This window comes from Furipterus horrens, unplaced genomic scaffold (assembly GCF_987537825.1).
Source record: "Furipterus horrens unplaced genomic scaffold, mFurHor1.1.pri manual_scaffold_10, whole genome shotgun sequence".
NCBI classification, from domain to species: domain Eukaryota; kingdom Metazoa; phylum Chordata; class Mammalia; order Chiroptera; family Furipteridae; genus Furipterus; species Furipterus horrens.
Genome location: NW_028327180.1, coordinates 1,971,328 through 1,986,591, shown reverse-complemented (window position 1 = coordinate 1,986,591; position 15,264 = coordinate 1,971,328). Strand labels below are relative to the sequence as shown.

General features: G+C 55.1%; 1 protein-coding gene across 1 annotated transcript in view; it reads left to right on the top strand.

Moving 5' to 3' along the window:
- PRDM5 (PR/SET domain 5) overlaps window positions 1-15,264 on the top strand; it is a 63,891-nt gene that overhangs the window by 25,494 nt on the left and 23,133 nt on the right. Inside the window, exons 3-8 of the mRNA XM_090288341.1 lie at window positions 1,740-1,862; window positions 7,675-7,840; window positions 9,851-10,034; window positions 10,949-11,041; window positions 11,241-11,362; window positions 13,675-13,754. Of these exons, the coding sequence (XP_090144467.1) occupies window positions 1,740-1,862; window positions 7,675-7,840; window positions 9,851-10,034; window positions 10,949-11,041; window positions 11,241-11,362; window positions 13,675-13,754 (768 nt within the window). The remainder of the gene's footprint in view (window positions 1-1,739; window positions 1,863-7,674; window positions 7,841-9,850; window positions 10,035-10,948; window positions 11,042-11,240; window positions 11,363-13,674; window positions 13,755-15,264) is intronic.

Below are 15,264 nucleotides of genomic sequence, written 5' to 3'. Positions count from 1 at the left end.
CCACGAACATTCGCGTAAGAGAAGATGGTATCTGGAAGGTGAACTCTGATAGGGGCAACAAATACACCCTGGCCACAAAGGCTAGTTGATGCTGGAACTAACTAAGAGGACTTTTGATTCTTCTTTCTTTGGGAGACGTTAAAAATGTTCCTTTTATTACCTCAGGGTTTGGTATCGCATGAGAATAGATAAATGGAGACTTTAATAACAGCCATGTGTCTGGAGTCTCGCATTTGGTTTTTCTGGGAAGAGAAAGGCTGGGCTGGATTATCTCCGGATGCCTCTGTTAGGTGCTCCCAGGAGGAGAATGTTGGCATTAGGCGGGAAGGTGCGAGTCCGAGGGGGGCAGCTTGCAGGGACCCCCATCGGAGGCCTATAGCCGGCGCACGGCCTGACCTTGGCCAGCCTGTCTGATGTCACGCCCACACCTTCCTCCCCGGCTCCTTCCGTTCCAGCCCCTGGTGTAGCTGCTGTTCCCCAAGCAGGTCTCAGCTGCGTCCAGCTCAGGGCGCCTCTCCCCGCCTCAGCCCTCTGCTCCCCCCGCCTGCCCCCTTCCCGTCCCTGCGCCTGAGTGTGTCCTTCCTGTAGGACTCTCCTCGGGCCCCTGCGCCTGCAGCTGTGGCCCGTGCTCGCGGCTCGGGTGCCAGGGCCCGGGCTTCACCTGCCTTGCTCACCGAGGGGGGCCCGGGCTGCGGGCAAGCTCCTGGCGTGGGGCAGAGACTCAAACATTTGTCAGATGAACGGACGAGTGTACGTATGTGTCATGCAGTGTATTTATCGGGCTGGCTGCGCTTTACTTTATAAAATAAAATCTTAGAAATCTGGAAAGTGGGTTTCCTACCCCAAGTCTGCAAAGGTCAGTGTATTACCGTCTCTGTCCTGGTGCGGCTCGGTGCTGGAGCTCCGGCGCGCTCGCCGCTCATTCCTGCCTCCTTCCTGGGCTCCAGCTGCACCTCAATGCACGAGCGTGGGGCCGATGGGCAGATGTTTCGCTAGTGGGGCCGGTGCCCACTGCCTACCGAGCCGGGGCGTGGGAGAGGCCGGATTTGAACAACTTGGACTCGGGAGCGTCCGGGGGATGGCCTGCTGCTCTGGCAGGTACCTGCTCCCTCCACGGGAAAGCTGGGTAGGCCTGACCCGGAGGACTTGCGGCACAAAACCAAAAACAGAGCACCCACGGGCCTCGGCCAGCCGCGAGCTCGGCTTTGTTCACCTGCTCATTACGATCGTGACACACTGGCCCCGTGGGGCAGATGCCCTGGTTAGGGCCGCGCTTTCTCCCCATAGCAGGAGATTCAGGAAGCAGGTGGAGACAGGGAAGGGATCGTTCTGGCTCCCTGTCCCGCTGTCCCCTTGTGGGGAGGCACACGGTACTGCCCTCTTCTGTGGGATGCAGGGTGGGCTGCAGCCAGGGGTGTCCCCTCAACAACTGTGGTTGCGACACATGCGTTAAGCCCTGCCTATGAGCCAGTGATCTGGACCAGAGGAGAGCTGTCGACACAGGGTGTTTCTGAGAGGTGACTGCAACTGGGAGGCATCTAGACACCCGCCCGGTGACGCGGGCGGCTCTGTCTGTACACACGGTTACGGGAGGGAGGGGTGTTAATCCAGCATCTCTCTGTTCAGCACCTGTGAGTAAGCAGGTCTGTACCCAGGAAACGCACCATGTTCTCACCGTGACGTGTTTGCGTGGCTGATGCCGAGCGCACGGGCAGACTCGGGAGCCTTCTGTGTTTCAGGTCCGTGGGAGCAAGGGAGAGGTGCTGTACGTGCTGGACGCGACCAACCCGCGGCACTCCAACTGGCTGCGCTTCGTCCACGAGGCCCCGTCACAGGAGCAGAAGAACCTGGCCGCCATCCAGGTGAGCCGCCTGGCTTCTCGCTGGTCCCGGGCTCTGGGAGGGGCGTGGGCTCGTTCCAGCTGAAGTCCGTGTTTTCGATTGATTTCAAAACCAGCCACGGACCGGTAAAAGCGGAGGAAGCGCTTGCCACCCACCGGCTCCGGCAGGAAGGGGCAGGTCGCGTGGGAGGCGGGTCCCAGGCCCCTCGCTGTGGGAGCGTCCCAGATGGGGCGCAGGACAGCGGCTGACGTCTCTGGCAGCTCATGCTGTCAGGCACTTTTAATTCATTCCCCGAATGATTATTGACGGCGTATGTGGTTGATAGCACAGTATTCTGTGTTATTGTTTGGGAAAGGCATTCGGGACAAAGTTTACTTGGGTACGTCCCACAACTAGACTTTGAACTCTTTAAGGACAGGGTGTTAGCATTCTCCGAAGAGAATCCATAGGGACTGTGTCTGTCTGTCTGTCTGTCTGTCTGTCTACCTGCCCGCCCACCGAGGGACAGAGAGACGCAGAGAGAGGCTTTGTAAGGGACTGGCCCATGTGGTTAAGGAGGCTGGCAAGACCCAGTGCCCCGCGGTGGCCCCCGAGGCCGCAGCTGCTCCACAGCCGGGAAGAGCTGAGGCCCCGCGCCGAAGGCTGTCGGAGCAGAAGGGCAGACGTCCCAGCAGGAAGGTCATCGGGCAGGAGGAGGCCTCTTCCTTGGGGGAGCATCACCCGTTTGCTAAATCCAGGCCTTCAACTGATTGGGCGAGGCCCACCTACCCTGTGGAGGGGAGTCTGCTCTTCTCAGGTCCATCGATTTTAATGTTAACCTCACGCAGAAACACCTGCACAGAAACGCTCAAAATAATGTTTGGACACCTACCTGGGCATGTGGTGGTCCAGTCAGATCGGTCCATAAAGTCAGCCGTCCCAGCTGGGAACCGGGTTTTGGATGCTGTATTCTGGTAGCCTCAGAGAGCGCTGCCGGTAACGTGAGGCCCTGCTACCCACCAGGAGCTGGAGTTGGGGGACCTATCAGTGGAAATTAAAGGAAGGAGAGAAAAAGTTAAGGCCAGAAGTTTCCAGAGGGGCTCTGTTCTTAAGACTCATTGAGCAGATGATTAAGAGAACAGAGAAGTCGTGTCTTCTGCGGAGAGACCGAGGGGTTCCACATGGAAACCCAGCCTGGGACTTTTCACTGCAGGAGAGAGGAGGGAAAAGAACACGGGAACTATCTTTTTTTGAGTATTTACCACGTGCGATGTTCTAGAAGCTTCACATACGTGATGTCATTTATTGATAAAAGCTCTGAGAGTTCCGTATTTGCTGCGGGCACGGCTGACGCCACTCAACGCCGAGCGTGACGCAGACGGTCGCAGGAGAAAAACGCCCAGACTTAGGTTTTAAAGGGGCCAGGGGGGCGCGGTTGTCGGGAACATTCTGCTTCCTGATGCCGTGAACCGGCCACGTTTTTTTTCAGTACAAGTAAGTATCACATAAGCAATGTGACTCCCGTCTCTTTTTATGTGAAAAATGAGAGGTGACTCTTTCCAAAGGGTTGGGTTGGGTGGAAAATAGGATCTCTTGGCAGCCCGAGATATTCAAACCACTTTTACCATTATTGATGACAGGCGTTGGCCCGCCTGATCCAGCCGGAAATATAAACAGATCTCTTTTTAATGTGCAGACATTAATTTTTCAAGTATATTATATGTCCTTGCAGTTCCCTGAGGTAAACTCATGTGACACAATCTATGCTATACTTTTAACGTATGGACTCAGCCTGTGTTTCTTTGTAAATTCCCCAATTTCAAAATTGCCTATAGAACTTACAGAGCTATGAAGTTTTTGCTAAACTGTGGCTTTCTGGGTTCTTTAATATCGGGTTTTGGGGAATTCTGTTCTTTTCAAACTAGAGTCTTTTCGATGCTGAGATAGTGAATGTGAGCTGTCCCCGCGCTGCTTCGGGTGAGGAACTTCTCCCCCTGTCCTGCCACTGTCCCCACGGCCCAGCCTGGCAGGTGCTGTGCTCCGCCCTCAGCTCTGCTTCAGGGTCTCAGGTCAGCCTCGTCCCGTCCATCCGTCCGTCCTGGCGGCTGCTCACAGTCCCCTTCTCTCGAGACGGGAACGCTCTGTCAGGACGCGCTCATCCCCCCTCTGAGCCCTTTTTAGTTAGTCCACGGGACGGAAGCCCCTGCAGCCCCTGCCCTGGAGTGACCACAGTCTTTGACAGCCACACGGGGCCATACTTCTATCCTTCTCTATCTGCCGTGTGTCCTTCCTCAGAGAAGCCAGGGATCCACGGCAGGTGGCTCTCGCAACTTCATGTCCAAGAGGTGACTGCTCACCCACTGAGGCGTGACGTGGGGAGGACGCGAATGGGACTCAGAGCAGCCGGAGGCTCTGTGGAGCTTCCCACGGGAGCAGAATCAGAATCGGCAGTGTCTGCTGCCCGGCCCTGGGGGCGTCTTGGGGGCGGAGGTGGTGACAGGGCCTGAATTCCTTCTCACCCCGCGCTGCCCTTTGCTGGGGGGTGGGGGTGCCCTGTGCCCACGGGGCACAATGCGGATCTCTGCCGGCGCCCCCGACGTGGCGTTTTTCCTCCCTGAACAGTAGCTGGGGTAGCCGGCGCCGCAGGGTTCAAAGTCACGCCTGCCCCAGGGCAGAGAGCGTCAGACCTGGGCCCGCGGTCAGCCTCCCGAGGGGCGGGACACCCTCCCGAGGACGGCATTCCAGAGACACGGAGCCGGTGCGCGAGGAGCTTACTGTCCTGCGCCACGTTATGAACCCCTTGCGTTCCAAACTGCATCTGGAATTTGGGGTACTCAGGAAATGTCTCATCTGAGCGGCATGTCCCGGGAGTGGGGTAAATGGGAACCATTTGTGGCTGCGCGGCTTTCTGGTGGGAAACGTCGATACTTGCTCCAGTTCGCTCTCTGGCGGGGCGGGGACGAGGGAGTAAGAATTCAAGGTCTGTTTTGGCAGAGGACTGGACATTCTCTTTGGAGACTTGATTATATTTCTAGTTGTGCAATTTATCTGATTTTGGGAAATTGCTTTGGAAATGATGATTTCAGTATCTGAGTTACTGAGAAAGGACGCATAGGCGAAGAGTTCTCCCCACATGCATGCATTTCGGAATAATGGGACGAACTGGGGTCAGCCTTCTGAAAACCATTTCCAAGTAAACCAGAACGTTCTAAGAATGAAAGCTGTGGCTTAGAACAAACCAGAAGAGTCCCGGAGCTCGATGAGAAGTGGGTGAGTCTTCCTGAACGTTGATTTTACTGCACTACAGGCCAAAATGTGTCTGCGACCTCAGTGTTCTTCTGTAGGCGTTCAAAAGCTTCTCCTCTTTGGGGATAGAAAACGATTCGTTTCAAGGCAGAATGAGGTCCCTGGAAGTCATAACTTGACGAGAGTGCCACAGCTCATGTTCTTACGGCTGTATTTTCCTTGATCTTGCCTGGGCCTTTTTGCAAGGTATTTTTGACATAAATGAGAGGTGGCTTGGAGCAGCATCTGGAGACTCGGTCGGGTCCCGGTGACCTCCCGCGGGGGGTGAGGGTGTAGGGACGGGCTGTCTGAGGGGAAAGGGCCCCAGGCCTTGGGCTGAGCGCCGGGTGTTGTTGACACGGTCCCACCCCGGTTCTGCAGCCAGGGTGGCTCCCGTCACCAGGAGACCTGTGTGGTTCCTTAGTGTTTGCTCTCCTCGCTCTGCCTCGTGGGAGGACGGAGACTCAGGCAGTTTTCCGGGGGCCCCCTCGGGCGACACTTCAGCCTGGCACAGCGGGGAGGTCTGATGAGAGTCTGAACAGAGCGGCGGTTTGGATGTGTTTGGGCACAGACGGGGCTTTCTCCACGGCCATCTGCCACCAGGGGCCCCTGGCTGGTCCCGCGCGTGGACGCAGAATCCCGGGAGCCATGGTCCAAACTCTACCCCCCGCGTCCCGCGGGTCTAGAGCGTCCCGTCCGCACGCCCGGCGCCGGGTCTGCAGCGGTCCCCTTGGTGCGGACCTCCGCTCGTCATTTCAGTCGGGTGGGCCGGGCTTTCTCAGCCCGCTGCTGTTCCCGTGCAGCGCGTGCTGCCTTCACCAGCACCCCAGCGCGGTCCCCTGCGTCGTCCACGTGTGGACGCCAGCCTGCGCTACTGACATGGTCTTTTCCTGTCGATCCCCTGAACAGGCTGGCCGTGTCTTGAGATGGTAGTTTAATGTATCCTGTTTTAAAATTAAAAACTGCTATCTTTTCTTGGCGCTGCGAAGGCCGTCACGGAGTTAGTGACTACCGTGTGAGACAGGGTCTCCATAGGCGCCAAGACCGACGAGTGCACTCTGAAGCCTTCAGTAGCTGGGTCCTTCATTGCTGCGGGCGACTTAGCAAGCGGTTCCGGGCCCCTGGGACGTACAGCCCTGAGTCACCTTAACGAGAGACCTCCCTCTGGCTGAGAGCTGACGTCGGTTCTTGTTTGTTTCAGCTGCACCGAGAGGAACAACTGTACAGACGTTAATTCCGTGCTTTTAGTTAGAAATAACATCCGAGCACCTTTTCCGTGTCTTCCACGGCGTTTCTAACGCCTGTTGTTTTTCTCACGACAAAGAGATCTGTCCGTGGGAGGAGTCTACAGCAGCCTTGAATGCAGACCGTCCCTCCTGCCACCTGGAAAGGAAGGATGAGTGTGTGACAGTGTGATGCCTGTTCTCCAGTGTTTCATGGGGGCGGTGCCTGTGCATGCATACACGTGTGCATACAGACATGCATACAGACATACGGATGTACATCCATTTCTCTTCCTCCCTGTTCACCCCTTCCTCCTCCTCTCGGTTCGCCTCCGCAGCGTGAGCGCTGATGTCACCAGGGAGGTGGCGCGCTGTGTGCTGGCCGTGACGGAATTTCTACCCCCGGGGAGCCAGTTGTCCCATCTCCTCCTCTGCTGGCCCACCGCCGGGATTCAGCAGATCCAGGCTGGGCTTTGCTCCCCTCTGCCCCCAGCAGCCACCCTGGGACCCCACCCAGAGCCAACCCCAGGTGCGTGACAGCCATGGCGGCACTCCTGCCCTGTCCTGGCCTCCCTGGGGACCGGCCCTGGCCCACGGGGACTTGGTGTTTCAGCAGGTTCCCTGCGGAGTTCTCTGCAGCCGTCCTCTTCTCGATCTCTTAGGGCTGAGATCTCTTCCACAGGAGTGACGGGGTCTCTGCCTTCTAGAACCTTCTGAAGAGCATCGGTGTGTTGGTGGGGCTTGCTTTCTCCTCCCTCCTGTCCCTGGAGTGGGATGGAGGTGCCGCGGTGGCTCAGGCGGCCCGGGGCCTCGTCTTCCCTCTGTTTCTGGTCCAGCGTTTTGGAAATTCTCTCGCGGCTCCTCGGCAGCGCTGTTGGCTTGTGGTGTAACTTGAAAGTTCACTTCTCTTCCAGTTTTGCGTTAAATGTTCTTCAGAATGACCTCACTGATATCTCATTGCTCTCCGACACCGTCCCTGACCCAAGTACTTTCTGCTGCGTTGACGGGTCTCTCAGGCTGGACTGCGTACGGCCAACCACTGATGCAGAATTCCCTCTAGAAGTTTAAACCATTATCCTTATTGCACTGGATGCGTAGAAATGTCGTTGTCCATAATCGCTGCTTGCGCTCTGTGTGAAGGTGACTGAACATCGTCAGATTCCTTCTCAGTGTCCAGACTACCTGGACATAAAACAAAAGCAACAGGCACTCTCGAAGGGGCCGGTCCTCCGGGGCCGTAGAAGGAGTCGCGAGTCCCTGGCAGCAGTGAGCGGATGGCCCAGCAGTGGCCTCACCACGGGCGCAGAGCTGTTAGGTGCACTGTGTGTGTTTTCATGTTGCTGCAGGAAGGAGAAAATATTTTCTACTTGGCCGTTGAAGATATAGAAACAGACACGGAGCTGCTGATTGGCTACCTGGACAGCGACATGGAGGCCGAGGAGGACGAGCAGCCGGCGGCCACGGTGACCCAGGAAGGGGAAGGTAAACACGCTGAGGGAGGCCGGCCCCTGGCGGGACAGGTGCCCCCGCCGTTGGCCGTCTGCGAGGGTGGAAGTGCCAGAGAAACAGGACCGGGGTGTGTTAGGGTCGCACCGTCTAAGGTTCGCTCAGCACTGCTCTCTGAGGGTGTCCGGCTGTGTGCCCCACTTCCTTCCAGCAGGAGGAGCAAGCTGGCACGGGGCAGGGGGGCGGGGGTAGGGGGAGATGCGCCCCGTGTTGCTGCCACGGTCCCAGGAAGCTCCCCGTGGTCCCGGGGCAGTGGGGTGACCAGGAGTGAGGACTCGTGCTCCAGCCCTGGACCTGCTGCCCTGGGACCTGGCCGGCCACCGCCTCTCTGAGACTTGCCGTGCTCACCTGCGTGCGGGAAGACAGGGGCACAGGTGTGCAGAGGGCCATCTGGGACTGTTCTAGGCCTTGCTCTTGCCTGAGATTCTCTGAGAACCCAGGGCCCCTGAAAACCTGCGGGGTGGCCGGGACGCCCTAGCTGGGTGGCCAGCGGCTCGTGAGGACCTCTGGTCAGACCTGGTCAGACCTGCCCTGCGCCCAGGAGCTGGGTCCACGGTCTGCCCCCAGCAGTCACCGCCGGGCCTGACCCTGCTCCGTGGTGCTTCGCTGCCGACAGGGCTGCAGGGAAGCAGGAATGATGTCACCGGGCTCCACATACTTACTCCGGAGTCTTTCTCCATCCGTGGAGCAAGGCCACTTCCCAGGGGACACTGGTCTCTCTAGTCACCACGGGAGAGAGGTCATTTACGTGAGCTCTCTCTGTCATTGTCTGAGGAAGGAGGCGTGTTCCCAGCGCGGCCATCCAGCGCTTGCCTCTTTATTGCACTTGGATCAGTGGCGGGGAAGCCGAGGCAGGCGGGCTGTTCCGTTTGTCAGGCGTGCGTGGGCTGTCTGGACTGTCACCTGTTGAGTGATGGGAATTATTTTTGTGTTTTCTGTGCTTTCTTTGTTTCTGTGTGTATTCTCGGCTCCACTGCCCCTGGGGCCTGTTGAGAACTGTGGCCATGGTCTAAACTTACGGCCTCCTACTTACCGAGGAAAGCCCCTGCTTTTCTTTCGTTAACAAAATACCCGTTTTCATTGTTTTTCTGAAAAGAATCAACAGAAAATAGATTTTTAAAACATATGATTTAGGTACTTACAGTGTTGCTATTTTTTTTTAGAGACTTCAGAGTTTCGTTTACAAAAACAAAACTCTAAACCCAAACCCAAACCACTGAACAACCAGCAAAAACAAAGCCGCCCAGACGTCTGACGGCGGAGAGACTGTCAAACAAGTCCCGGGCCTTCACTTAGGGCAGCCGTGCTTTTCCGTTTTCCACAGAATAAAAGAGCGACACATCACACGCGAAGTGTGACCATGAATGCCGCTCTTCCTAGGCCGTGCGTGGCACACGAGACAGAAGGAGGTTATAGTGCTTGTCTCTTCATTAGGGGGCGGCATTCACTTCCTGCATGTTTTCTGCGTTTTCCGACTCTCATCTCCTTGGTTAATCGGAAAGGATATGGGATAAAAAGACACTCTTTGGGACCCCTGGGGAGAGCCGTGCGGGCGGGCCGGGCGGCATGGCGGAGCGGCGACCCCCCCTGCCCTCGCCGGCCTGCTTTGGACCTCGGTCATCTCCCGGCGACGTGACAGCCCCCTCGGCGATTCAGCCTAGTTTTTCTCGCCTGGATTTGTCTCTTCGTGCATCTAAATGAGAACTCAGGATGACCCAATTCGGGGAAATCTTTTGCTTCCCAATTCGCTTTGAAGTGAACAGTTAGCATTACAGGGTGAATTAAAAACTGAATTTATAATAATTTGGTAGAATACAAGTGAATGATTTTAAAAAAGGAGTATTTCTCTCTAGCAACACTTCCTACTACTTTTTGTGGATAACACTATTAATATTCATGGAGATAATAATAAGATTTTACAGTTCTGATACCATTAAGCACAATGAATGTGATTTTAAAATGAGGGAAAAACTGAGCGGTTCATTTGATTTCACCCGATGCCCCTGTGCCCTTGTCCCCGTGCAGACGGCGTCGGCTGCGGCGAGGACCACGCCTGTCCCCAGTGTGAGGCCAGCTTCCCCAGCGAGGAGGTGCTGGCCGAGCACCTCCTCAGTCTGCACCAGACGCCCGGCGAGGAGAAGGGGTTCACATGCAGGGGCTGCGGGAAGAAGTTCCCGGTGACGCAGGCTTTGCAGCGACAGTGCGTACGGGCGCAGGGGGCCTTCTGACACGTTCTCGCGGGGCGCTTAGCAAGTAAACGTTGCCCGTGCGCGTCAGCCTCTGTCTCCATCCCTAAGAGCAAACCCACGCGTCCCTCCTCTGCAATCAGACACGCGCACGCGGCGGGGGCTGTGAGGGGCCCTCCTCGGTACGCCCGCTGCGATCCGTCCGGGGACGCGTGGGAGACGGGCGAGTTCAGACCCCAGGGGACGTGGGGATTTTGGGGGACCAGGGCGGACTCCCCGCAGCTGGGGCGGGTTGCTGAAACGGGAACCCGTCAGGCCGTGGGCCCCTTATCGCTCTGTGTATGTACGACCAGCACGTCAGTGTCTCTGGAGGCAGCGGACGGTGTCAGGAGTTATTAAAACTGAGAAAGTAGATACGTATACTTGTAAATTTCCATTTTTAACAGAGTGCCTCTGCGTACGAGCCAGAAATCTTTCACACACGCGTCACGCATCATTTTTTTATTCTTTAAGGGAAAATTTTGAAATATGCTACATTTCATTGTCAAGCTATTGCCATGTGCTCTCAGCATCCATTTTGGCTTATGAAATTTGAGATGAAAAATGTCCGCTCAAAACTTTTAAACTGAAATAGGTTAAATTTTTATAATAACAAGAGATTAAACATTTGGAAATTCCATTATAAGCTCTTTAACACAAACCAAGGGCTGTCCACCTTAAACGGACGTGAAAGCTGCAGTCCAGTCAGCGTGGCTTGAGTTTCCTGTTATACACTCTATACCGAAGATGCTTCTGGTAAAAGTCTTAAAGGGCAAGAGATGGAGTAAGAAGGGGGACGTCGCATGTGACTCCATTCAGAGCGCAGCTGCGGTCGTGCGTTTTGATCCGGGACAGTGGCTCCTGTTCCCTGTCTTTTCTGTGTCCCCAGCATCCTCCAGTGCCCGGCACGGAGCCGTGTGAAGGGGTCTTCCCGACGTCCCCAGTGCTCCGCCTGTGACTCCCCGCTCAGCTCGGCGTCCAGGTCTGTGCGGGGCGAGCAGGGCGCGGCCACGGGAGAGGGGGTCCTGGCGGGCGGCGCGCTTTCAGGGTCTTCGTGCATTGGTACCGTGGGCCCCAGACTGGGACTGCTTCCCCACTTAGCTGCCCAGGGGATGCAGGCAGTGACCCCGAGTGCTTCACAGCACCCCCCCCCCTCCCCCCGGCCCCTCCCTGTCCCGCAGTTGTGAGCAGCACCAGGGGACTTGCCGGAGCAGAGCCAGCTTTGTGTGCAAGGCCGGCAGCTGCGGGAAGAGGCTGAAGAGCAGGGACGCCCTGCGGAGACACCAGGAAAATGTCCACGCCGGTGAGAAGCCCCGGCTGCGCCGTCCGTCCGTCTGTCCTTGTCCCTGCGGAGCAGAAAGCGGGCCTTGGCCCCGCCGCCCACCCAGATGGGGGCTCCGGCAGCGCCGGTCCCCTCTCCCCCGAAGCTCTTTCCCTTTTTGGGTTGATCTCGGCAGAACGTGCCATTTTCCCGTCTGAGGTCATCCAAACTGGACACCCGCGCTAGAGTCCAGGGGTGCTCGGCAGTCAGGTGCTCTCGGACTGGGTGTGTTTGAGGGGTAACTGTGTTTCGTCCCCTGAACTTTCCTCTCAGCAGCTGTGAACCATTAAGCGGCGCCCTCTGCCTTCGCGTGGTTGCCATGGGATTCTGTGTCGGAGAAAACGGCCCACTCCGTTTTGAGATGGGAATTGGGTGTTGGGTTAGCAAAGCAGATGCTATTAGAATTCTTAATGGCTCGATAAACAGTGAAGCAAACATCAAGTGGGACTGCCCCTCGGGTTTCGGCTGTTAGCACACGGGAGAGGGTTCGGTCCAGGGATCGCATCCACGGCGCTGCGCCCAGCAGAGCAACGGCTGCAGCGTCACTGCAAACCTTTCCCTGCCCGGAGCCCTGGCCTTGAAGGAGGCGGAGGTTCGCGGGCCGCCCCCCTGCGCCCGCACTTCCTCACGTGCTGTCTTCCTGTTGCCCTCGGCTTCTGGGAGTGGGAGGAGCAGCCTTTCCTGGTATGAGGACACTGGGTGTCTCTTCTCCCGTCCTGTGTGTCCCCGCACTCAGGAGGAAGGGGTGATGGTGTCCGCCTCGGTCTCCTGCACGGGTCCTTTGAGGCCAACACCTAGAAGCTGGTGTGTGCGTGGGTGCCGGCCCCTGCATTGCCCCTGGCCGGGGTGGCCCCGTAGGGGTGAGTGCCGAGCGGGACAGCTGCAGGTGCGCCATCGCTCCGACTCTCTCGGCCCCGACATCCTCTTGGAGGAATGTGGCTGATCTAAGGGAGGTGGCGTTTTTCTGCTCCCATTGTCCCTGGGCTTCCCCATGCCGGCAAAAGGCAAGCCTGGGTTTTGAATAGACCTGTCTTCATAGTTTTTTTTTTTAAAGCTGTTGTGTTTAAAATGCTGTTCTTCATTTTCTCCATCTTCGTCTGTAACGCATTATAACAAATCTCTCTTGTCATTTGTAACATCAACTCCGCTGAACTGAGTGAAAAGCCAGATGCTTGCAGAAACTGTCTCTGGAAACTTGCGTTCCCGCGCGTGACGGGACATGTGGTCTTCGGGCTGTCTTATGTAGCCGTCCTTTCTTGGAGGCTTCTTGTAATCGGCCACGGCTCTCATCATGTTACTCTTTCAGGAGAGTCATGCTGACCCTGTAGGCAACAGTTGGCAATGCAAAGCTTTCATTTTGCTATATTTTGTCGGCCCTAGAAAAGGTGGAGCTCTCTGCTTACAGTCCAAGGTCACTGAGCCCACCTTTCGCTGCGGTTGGCCCACAGACGGTCCCTTTCCTTGCCTCTCTTGCTGTCCCTCCTCTGCGGCCTGTACGGACTCCTGGGGAAAGAAGATCCTGTTTTCAGAAGCAGAGCAGGGTTCACACTTGGGGCTGTGGGACCCTTTACCAGAAAGGCAAGTCGTCCGGGAACGAGGTCTTGCAGCTTTTACCACAAATGGTTCTTGTTAGTGGTAGGAGTTCAAGATGCCAAGAAGAGAGACGCTGAATTTTTAAATGAGCATCCCATTTTCCCGTAGAAACTGTGCACGGAGGGGTGGGTTTTCAGACCCGTTCCTAGAAGCATGCTCAGCCTGCCTCGTGCTGAAACTCGCCGCAATTAAGTGACTTTGTATTCATTCCCATTGGATGAATCACGCATCTCCTGCCTTTGTAAGGAACGTGTTCTTAATACTTTTGAAAATTGAATATGAAGCCAAATACCAGATTTACCTGAATACAGGGAAACTAAAAGAGGATAAAGGCTAGTTTTGGCTTTCCAGGTGCGGTTGTCCTTGGACCTAGGGACGCTGGTAGAGTGGTAAGAATCTTCACGGTCACCCAGCAGGACACAGAGAGAAGGGCTCACTGCCTGACCCCACTTCCTGCCCTTCTGCTTGGCTCGGAGTCTGTGGGTGCCACCTGTGAGATGTGGCATTTATGGGAGACAGCATTTGTCTTCGTGCTCAGGTGCACAGTCCTAAACTGTCCCCGTATGTCTGCTCAGAGGAGCGAGGTCTCCAGCTCTAGAATGAAGAAGAGAAGCTGTGGGGAGGAGAGAAACAGGAGTGCTGCATCTGCTGCCCCTCAATACTCTCATTTAAATCACGATGGGATTTTGTTTCTGTTTTAGGAGATCCTAAGAAGAAGCTTGTATGTTCAGTGTGCAATAAAAAGTGTTCTTCAGCCTCAAGCCTGCAGGAACATAGAAAGGTTAGTAAGATCACGATGAAGGCTCGTCAAAGCATGAGATTGTTCTAAGTCATTTATGGGGTCTGCCATGTACATTTAAGATGATTTTTTTATATCGTAAAGACAGAGCTTGTCATTAACTTAAATACAAACACATTCTGAGATGTGAGACTGAGAGCAGCAGAGTAGGTTCTTCCAAAGATTATTTTGGTTACTGCTCAGAATTAGGAGAACTAGTTCTTGAATGCAGGTCATATTTGGCGGGTCCTCACCTACAAGCTTTATCAGGTGCTGTTTGTTCAGACCTTGGAAGGTCTCAGCCCTACCTGGGGGTGGTGGAGCACAGCACCTCAATGGTCTCTGCAGAATATTAATAACTGATTAGCTCGATGTGGCACATCCTCCAGAGCAGCAGAGCTCCTCTAGCTTGGCCTTTCTGAAACCACAGGCAGTGGTGACTGACCCCATTATAGTTGGGGACATCTGATGTCTAATAGAGGTTGGTTGCAGTATTTCACATTGCCAGTAGGTGGTGCTCTAAGAGATGCCAAATTACCTTTTCAGCCAGCGTGGTATCGTACATTACTATATACTATCCTATATTCCAATAAGATATACTGTGATCTTTCTTGAAAATTATTTAATTTGGGACTTGAAATTTAAGTCACTACCCTCCATATCAATTTAGTACATTGGACATTTTACAAAATGTATGTTACTTGGTAGTAGGCATAAATAAATAGCATTGCCTATCATTTTCACTTTAAATCTGATCGTTTTATCAAACCTTTTTTAAGAGTTTTGAAAATAGGTTTGGCCTCAATTTTCCACTGTAAATATGTGCACAATAAATGCTCTCTTTTATTTGGGGACTATCTGTTCAATTCAACCTTTAAGAATGTTTCATGTTTCAGAAGCTATGAGCATTAAGGAGTAAACAAATATGATTATTATTCTCCAGTATTTTTAACAGTTTCCACTTTATATGTGCACTAATAATTTTTACGTTTTTTTTTATGCTAATAAAAGCTGAACATTAAAAATGAAAATACAGTAAATGTGAGTTCATTTAGGTATGGCTGAGCCAGCCTATCGTCTTCTTTAGCAGAACTTGTCGTTAGAAGGGGCACTGTGATGTATCAGAGAAACGCAGGGTTTAAGAACACAAACCCGCTCTCTCTGTGCGTACGCGGCCCCGGCCAGAGCACTGTGCTCAGCCGGCCTCTGTGAGGGTCTGTGCTGGCTGGAGGGCCTGCCTTCCCCACGGCTCTGGCCAGGTCTTCCTTCTGGGCCATGCAGTGCTTGCCTCTGGGCATCCGTGCGGACCCCACACTGCTTTCTGAGGGACCCCACACACCCCGGTCAGAGGAGATGCCCCTGCGTCACGGGGTGGGAGCCAGGCTCGTGGCGCGGCATCGGCCTGCTTCGGCCTCGTTTCCTGCCCTGGCCCTGCTTTGCCCAGTGGAGCTTACAGACGCACCCAGAGTTGGCGCTGCCCGGAGCGGAAGGTGGGTTGGCAGCCTCCGACCTG